General features: G+C 29.5%; 1 protein-coding gene across 1 annotated transcript in view; it reads right to left on the bottom strand.

Annotated features, from left to right (window-relative positions):
• The window catches only part of LOC122253074 (glutamate receptor ionotropic, kainate 2), a 24,352-nt gene that overhangs the window by 13,211 nt on the left and 1,141 nt on the right, over nt 1-10,000 (bottom strand). Inside the window, exons 2-5 of the mRNA XM_086552376.1 lie at nt 4,033-4,191; nt 3,330-3,493; nt 930-1,081; nt 61-208 (exon numbers count right to left, since the gene is read on the bottom strand). Of these exons, the coding sequence (XP_086408502.1) occupies nt 61-208; nt 930-1,081; nt 3,330-3,493; nt 4,033-4,191 (623 nt within the window). The remainder of the gene's footprint in view (nt 1-60; nt 209-929; nt 1,082-3,329; nt 3,494-4,032; nt 4,192-10,000) is intronic.

The raw sequence follows: 10,000 nt of genomic DNA on the forward strand, positions 1-10,000 counted from the left end.
CACAAAACCAACGAGTCCTATGGCTAACACCCAACCCGTTCTAACACCTTTAGGACTCACATTGATGGTTGCAATGGTCATCTGGCGACCGCTGAGGATGCCCCGAGCGAGAGCCAGCTGGAGGCGGTGAGGCGGCGCAGCTGGGTCGATGTAATCAGTGGCTGGAGGCGTGTCCCAGCCAATACATTTGAGGTACTCGTCCCGGTAACTGGGGGAGTACAGAGTTTTTTTTTTTTTTTTTTTTTTTTTTTTTAGGTTATCTTGTGTTAATGTGTTTCTGGATGTTCAGAACATATTTGGGGAGATTTGTTTATGGTTAATATTGTTATAGTATATTTGGTCAAGTAACTGCAGAAGTGCAAGGAGACAAGTTAAAGATCTTTATGCCATATGCAGTTCATCATTTCTAACTAATAATATCATCCTTATTACATTATACTCTTCCCTATAAGTGGACAAGTACAGAAAGGTGTATTACAAGATCATCAGAAGATCTTTCGTTCATCAATTCTAATAAATTTTATTACTATTCATATTCATCCGAGTATGAAGTATGAATTCAAGCTCTCCGCCACATTTTTCTTCCATTCATTTCTTCTTCCAGATTCCATCATCCCGGTAACTGATCAATGATCTTGATAATTTTTTACAATAGACAAACTCCATTAAGAACATAAAGACACCAAAGTAACTATATTACAGTCGCCTATACTTTCAGATATAAGCATGAAAGAAGCATCAAGAATCTTTTCACAAATACCCTTTCACAATACTAACACCGCGAATACACGTTCTCTACAACAAGTATCCGACCGAATCACAGACGAGGAAAAAAAAATAACACAACCTCAAGTAAATAAACAACACAAAATCAAAAAACACGAAAAAAAAAATAATAATAAGATAAAATAAATAAAACAAAGACCCACTTTAGAGGCGAGGGAGTGAGTGAGATTCCAAATGCCTTCAAAGGAGAGGATGGAGTCCTTGAAGAAGTCCGGTAGGTAGTGTTATTCGGTCCCTCTCCTCGGTCGAGCCAGCGGTGCAAGATGTAGCCAACGCATTGGTAGCGGCGGTTGAGCTGAGAGCGAGCAAAGGGGTGTTTTTATCCCGTCTGCTGAGAATGATTACCGTGCATGATAGGAATGATGATAATGATGGTGATGGTGATGATGATGGTGGTGAGGCTGGAAAATGGGATGATAATAACAACATCACCATTGATTACTATTACCATTATTACTATAGCTATTTGTGATAACAATGGCGATAATGATTATGATAATGGCAATGATGAGGATGATTATTAGAATAATGATAGTAAGGATAATGGTGATGATGATAACAGAGATGATAACAATCATTCTTATTATGATAATGATAACAACAATAAGAAAAGTATGATAAAAAAATGATAAAAACAACAATAGAAATACTGTTAATTAATGATAATGATAAAGATGATGAAAAGGATGAAGATGTTGATAATGGCAATAAAAATGTTAATGAAAATACTAACAATAATAATAATGATAGTGATGATAACAATAGTGATTATGATAATGATTATCATGATCATGATATCAATAATAAAAGAAACATATAATGCTATAAAGATAAGGATAATGACAGTGATAATGTTAACATCAGTAGCGATGATAATACTGATAATGAAAATGATAATGATAATAATGAAAATGATAATGATAATAATGAAAATAATAATGATGATAATGATAATGATAACAATGATAACGATAATAGATATAATAATAACATAAAGAATTATGATAATAATAATGATATAATAATATCAATATTAGTAATGATAATAATGATAATAATAATGATAATAACAGTGATGATATCAATAAGGAGTTTGATAAAGAATGAGTTTGGTAATGATAAGGAAAATAATGATGATAGACAGAAATAATTATAGTAATCATAAAATAGTAGTAATAAAAAAAAATAATGATAACGTTTATGATGATAATCAAATTATTGTCAAGAAAAAATATATATAATAACAATGATGATGATGATGATATTAATGATGATAGTGATAATGATAATCATAGTAATAATAATGATGGTGTTGATAATGGCAATAATAAGGATAATAATAATGATGATGATATTTACAATAATGATGAAAATAACAGTGAAAATTATAATGATAATAATTATATTGACACAAAAGATAAACAAGAATAATAACGGTAATGCTAAAAATAATGATAATGATAATAATGATGATACTGATAATAATTACAAGAATATAAGTTAAATAAAATACGAATGATAAGATATCAATAATGATAATGATAATAATAGTAATGATAATAACAATAGCAACAATAATGACAGATCATTATCATAATAGTAGCAATGATCATAGTTATGATAGTAAAGAATGATAATGGTAATGATAGTAATGACTAATGAAAATAATGGCAATAATGATCGTCATAATGATGAAGATAATAAAGTTGATTGTACCATTTATGACAATAATAATGATGATCATACTGATAGCATTGAGAGTAATAATAATGATTTCATATATCATATCAGTAACAGCAGTATTTATAGAAAAAAAGGAAAATCAACAGAAAAGAAAGAAAATAAAAAGGAAAGAGAATAAAGGAACAAAAATCTTGTGAGAATATGAGGAGGCAGACAAGAACGAAGACAAGTGAAGGTCTGTTTTGTAAAAAATAAAACTCTCCGGTGATGCGGATGACTCCCGGTTTCACTATGTATGAACCCGGTGACCGACCCTCTCGTGTTTACTTTATGGTAGCCTTGGTTATCTCCGCGTCTCTTTCTTCTGAATATCTTAAATGTCATTTCCACGAAGCTGAGACTTTCGAGCTGGTGTGAAATGAGGGGTGAAATATGCAAGGTTATTTGCAATAATAAGATGCTGGATGTTGCTAGCGTAGAGTCATTGCAGAGACTGATGTTATTTTTGTAACATTCGACAAAGCTTTGCGTGTGGCATTGCTCCTCTTTCCATATCTTCAAACGATGTTCTTCTCTTTTTATGTGTTAATGATAAGCTCATATAGTCTCCTCCCCCCCCATATATGATTGAATTGTTGTCTGGTTGATTGTTTATATGATTCTATGCATCTGCTCAGGCTATATTACGAGAAATTATCAATGGTAATGGAATCATTCATTTATCACAATCTTTATCACTGTTGTTATTATCGTTATACATATCATCATAAACATGATATCTTTGTCCTTTATACCATAATCATCAACGCAACAAGAGCAACAACAACAAGAACACTAACAGCAACAGCAATAATTCGTACCTCCACCCTATGTACGGGTAGAGCCAGGGTGTTATCGTAGTAGCGCCCACACGGCTGAGCGTCGAGAGCCAGCGACGGTACGCCCGCCCTACGACCTAAGCCTAGCGTTGTCAGGCCCAAGTGGCACTCGCCCATGCTCACCACGCCTGCCAGCTCCTCCGAATCTGTAGGGAGATGTGGATGGGTGATGCGTTATGTATATGTGTATATGTGTATATATGTATATATGTGTTTGTGTGTGTATATATATATATATATATATATATATATATATATATATATATATATTCGTCCATATATATATTTCATTCTATTTCATTTTAGAGATCTGAAAGAGTATGTCTTAGTAGGATGCAGTAAGTGGCTTACATTGATATACAGCCACGCTTATATTCAACCATACATATTCGCTCACACACACACACAAACATATTCACCATCTACCTTTAACATATACAGCCCCCTACCCCCAACCTACCAACCCAAAAACGACATTCGAAGAAAGACAGCACCTAATCACACACACACACCACACACGACACCACACTGACACTCATCTCACGAACACACACACACACACTTACATACAGATACTCACCCCCCTTCCACATCCCACACCACCCCAACACACACATACAAAACACAAACAAACGTAAACAAAACACAGCAAAATCAACAACAATAACAACAACAAAGAACTCACGCCAGTCGAAGCTCCTATAAAGATCAGCCGGTGTCACCTTCTTGAATTCGACTCTCAGATTCCTCGACGCGGCCAGGGAATAGAAGAGGTTCTTGGCGTGGAGATCAGGGTGTCGATTGCCCGCCGGGGAGAGGTCGATCCAGTGGTCGAACACAACGACTGCCACAGGGAGAGATATTGTCGAGTTCAAGGAGATAAGTGGGAATGGATTGGTTTCATGGCCATGGGATTTCTTTTCGCTTTTTGTCCATTCTCGTCCATTCAGATGAAGTATATATATATATATATATATATATTATCTATATATATTATATATATAGTATATATATCTTATTATAAGTTATATATATATATATCTCGTATATATATATTCTATATATATCATTGTGAGAGTATACTATGGATATATATATAGAACATACGCCGTTATTTGAATGGAGATATATATATATATATTAATGATATGTCTATAGGAGTAAGTTATATTATTAATATATATTGAGCATATATATATATTATATATGATATGATAGTTGATATAGAGATATATATATATATAAATATTATCTATATATATCAGTAGTTGTTGTATGTATATATACCATATATATATACAATGATTATAGATATATATCTAGTATATATATATATATATATGTATATATATGTAGATATAAATATATATGTATTTGTTATAAATATATATACAAATATAAATATATTATAACTATATATAGATATATATTATATATATATTAGCGCGCTCGCTCCTTTTATCATTATATATATTTAGCACACGACATGCGTCACAACTCACACACACACAGACAGACATTAAACATTTTAGAATTTTATATATATATATATATATATATATAATTATATATATATATATATATATCTATATTAATATATCAGTATATACTTACATAAATATGTGTGTGTATCTAGGAATATATATATATAATATATATATATATTATTATATATATATATATATATATATATATTATATTATATATAGATAGATAGATAGATAGATAGATAGATAGATAGATAGATAGATGGATAGATAAATAAATAGACAGACAGAGGTGTGCATACTCATATCTACACACATACATATATACATATATAAAAAAGAAAGTTGTTACGGGCAATTCCTAACCTCTCAAAAGGGCGTGTCTCATTTGATCCAAGATGCTCCCCGACGGGGACGTATGACATATAAAAGAAACACATACTAATATCATTTAGATCATCATACTGCCTTTGTATATCATTCATATCGGAAGAGCTTAAGCAATAGGCCTATATATCAAAAATCAGAAAAAAATGAATGGATGATATAAGATATAAATATTCATGGAGGCCTATAAACACGCCAGGGATGTTTCAGAGACCGCGAGCTTATTTTTTCATGGTCGTAGCATCGAATATTCTGGAGTGAAGGCGTGTCTGGTCAGCGGTCAGTGGTCATTGTTTTTTGCTTTTTTTTATGTTATTTTATGTTTTGTGATTTTTGTTTATTTTTTGATTTGTTGGTATTGTAGCTAATGGAATCATCTTTTGGTCCTTATCTTTACCACTATCTTTTTTGAGGTTTAATCGCGGTGTTAATGGGATTATATGCTGAAAAAAAATGAGTGACTGATTCCTAAAAAAAAAAGGAAAAAAAAATTGAAAACTTCTGTTTAGCAATATTCTGACTGCATCTCCTATGTACTCATTAATCCGAGAGCATTCAAAGAAAACTAAACATGGAATAAAATTAGATGACTTAACAATATGTGTTTTTGTGTGTGTGCATAGATGTATATATATATATAACTATATAACTGTATAATATCTATCTATCTATCCATCTATATATATATATATATATATATATATATATATATATTATATATATATATATATAATATAATAGTATCATATATATGTATATGTATATATATTTATATATATAGTATAATAATATATATTATAATATACTATATATATATATTTTATATATATATATTATAGATAGATAGATAGATAGATAGGATAGATATGATAGCTAGAAGATCGATAGATAGATAGAGAGAAAGAAAAATGTAGTGTTAGTTAGATAGATAGATATAGATTACGAGAGAGATATACAATTATATAGTATGATCTATTGTAGTATAATATATAGTATATATATATCGATTTTTATTATATACTGCTGTTATATATATTTATATATAGTATTATATATGTATGTTTACACAACTCACACACACACACACATATCTATATATCATATATATATATATATATTACTTATATACGCTCGCTTGATATATATAGTATGTATTATTATCACCATATATATATATAATATTTGTGACTATAGATACTATATATGATTTATTATATATATTATACTGTTATATATTATATTGTGTGTGTGTGTGTGGGTGTGTGTGTGTGTTGTGTGTGTGTGTGTGTGTGTGTGTGATGTGTGTTGTGTTGTGTGTGTGGCTGTATAAGCTATTGTTTATAGTATAGATATATTATATATTATATAATATAGTATATGATTATATATTTAATTTATAAAGTACAGTATACATATATACACTCAAATTTATTGAATAAAGATAAATGATATTTATATATGTATATATATATATTATTTTAAGATATTATAGTGATATAATATACACACACACACACACAGTGTCTCTGTGCGTGAATACTGTGTACCGAAGAGAGCGGGATCTTTGACAGGCGCTGCTCGTGTCGACCGTGAATTTTCAAAAGTGGTACTTGTGATTGCAGGGACCCGCGTGTTACATCATTAGACCTTGTTATCTACGTGCAATTTTCAGAGACTTATTTGCTTTAAACATAAGAAGAAATGTATTCACCGTAGACGTAGGATGACTGAGGCTAATTACTATCGATTGAATAATATCTGTTGTTGTTATTTTTCCTATTTCTCTTATTCGTTGATTTTATTATCCTTAATATTGCTATTGTTATCATCATTATCATCATGATTATTATAAATAGTATTATCAATAGTATTAGTATTAATATTAATATCATCATCATCATTATTATTTTCCTTATTATCATCATTATGATTATCATTATCATCAATATTCATATTCTTCCTTAATTATCACCTGTATCATCATTATCATCGTTATCATCTATTTGATTTTTTTATTTCACTAAATACCTTCAACAAATAAGAGCATTTTAGTCACAGCGGGAAGATAATGGAAAATACCAATATTGACGTCCTCCATTTGCATAGTTAATCATCACAGCATCACGGACTCAAACATACAATTACAAGCAAACCGCTTCTTGACACACGCGCATATAAAGAAAGTCAAAGTCAACATTTAAGCACTTCTCTTGATTTTCCTAAGTGTTTTTTTTTTTTTTTTTTTTTTTTTTTTTAGTCTATTTGTGCTGTTTGTGAGATGTTTGTTTGTGAGATGTTTGTTCTTCTCTCTTTAAAGGAAGGATTTATACTTCGCTTACGAACCGCGGACATTCGATACGGATGTGATTTTGCGACCCGATAAAACACACGGAACAGGTGCTTAACATTGATCGTGAGGTGTCCCCATGTTTACATAAGTTTTTTTTTTTTTTTTTTTTTTTTTTTTCGCCTTCTATTTCCCTTATACAGTTACGAGGTCGTATAAGGGTTATTATGGCTCTATTTTCTTTTCCAGATATTGGGGGAGGGGGAGGAGGAGGGGGAGGGGGCGGTGAAGGACAGTCACGAGGAAGATTGCATAAATATACGTTTTTACACCACCATTCCACTTACTCCGTCCTCTAAAACGACTTGTTCCCGCTGAACTCGAGGGCTTTCGGTGCTAATTATTTGCTTCGTTTTTCATCTCTCACCGTCACCCACATATGACTCTGGTCACGCCATCTATGTCGCTTTCGATCTCTCTCTCTCTCTCTCTCTCTCTCTATCTATCTATCTATCTATCTCTATCTCTCTCTCTCTCTCTCTCCCTCTCTCTCTCTCTCTCTCTCTCTCTCTGCTATCTTCTCTGACTCATCTGTCGGTCGCAGACTCATGCTCTAATTCTCTCTACAGTAATAGTCTCTTATCAGTCTCTCTCAATTCTCTCTCTGTCTCTATCTATCTATAGTCATATCTTATTATCTATATCGAGAAATCTGAGTCATATCTCACTCTATATTTATTCTTTTGACTCGTCTGCGCTCGCTCGTCTTGTCTCTCTCGCTATCTAGTCTCTATCGTCTCGATTCACCACTCTCTATTTTGATGATATTAGATATAATATATATATAGTCTATGTAGAGAGAAAGAGATAAGAAAATATAGAATAGTTATGATATATAGAATCTAGATATATGAGTTGACATGAAATGAATGAGATGAAAAACAATTCTACTGAGTGTTGATAATAATGCCAGAAAAAAACTCGCTAATACTCCAAATAAAATCTATAGAGAGTGTCTACAGTGGGATTTCGGCTGCCAAATACTATACATATATATATATGCTATATATATATATATATATATAATTTAAATGTATAATGATGTATATTTTAATATCTATATGTGTATATTACATATATATATAAAAATATATATACACATTATATATGCATAACGGTTACATACACACACACACACACAACACCACAGACTAGCACACCACACAACACACACACACATATAGTATATATATATATATATATATATATAATATATATATATATATATTGAAGTATATATTTATGTATATATAGAGATATTGATAGTTAGTATATATATATATATATGTTATATAATATATATATATAATATATATATATATATATATATGTATGTATATATTTATATAAGTATATTATATATATATATATATATTTATATACATATATGTATACATTACATGACATACATACATATATATATATAATAGTATATATATATATATATATATATATATTTAATATATATATATGTATACTGTTAAGATGTATACACACACTTATGAATGACAAAAACACTCTATCGTGTTGATTAAAATGCCAGAAAAAAACGGCTATACTCAAAATAAATCTAGTTTGTCTACAGTGGATTCTCTGCCATAGTATATATATATATTATATATTATATAGATATATATAATATATATATTAGATATATATAGATAGATAGATAGATAGGAGATAAGGAGGGTATACATATATATATGTAGGAATACATATGTTAATACGACTCATACACACACACACTCACATATAATATAAGAATAATACTAAAAATAAATATATATGAGACGAAATATAGAATAATAGATTATGAAATAATAAAGAAATGTATATAAGAGATAAATACATATATAAGATATATATATAGATCTTAAATATATATATTTAGTATACATATGTACATATATATATAAATAAATATTTATATATATATAATATATATATATATATATATAGATATATACTTATATATTATATATATATATATTATAATATATATATATATATATATATGTACATGTTATATGTATACACACCAACCACACAACGGATTGTATGTATGTATATGAGTGATATATATATGATATAGTATAGATATATATATATATATATATATATATTAAAAGAAATAAAGATATGATATGAATATTAATTAAGTATAAGTATTCAATATATATATTATATATATATTTATATATACTATATATATATGCATATATATATAGTAAGATATATATATATATATATAATATATATAATAAAGAATAGATAATGATATGATAGATGAGAATGTTTTGAATACACTCACAGAAACAGGTTACACACACACACACACCATCACACACACAGACACACACCTCACCAACACAATCACACGAACCACCCTAATCCAAATATATACCACCACACACACCACACACACATATACT

This window comes from Penaeus japonicus, unplaced genomic scaffold (assembly GCF_977035675.1).
Source record: "Penaeus japonicus unplaced genomic scaffold, GWHDUDI00000001_assembly GWHDUDI00000026, whole genome shotgun sequence".
In the NCBI taxonomy this organism is placed as follows: Eukaryota; Metazoa; Arthropoda; class Malacostraca; order Decapoda; family Penaeidae; genus Penaeus; species Penaeus japonicus.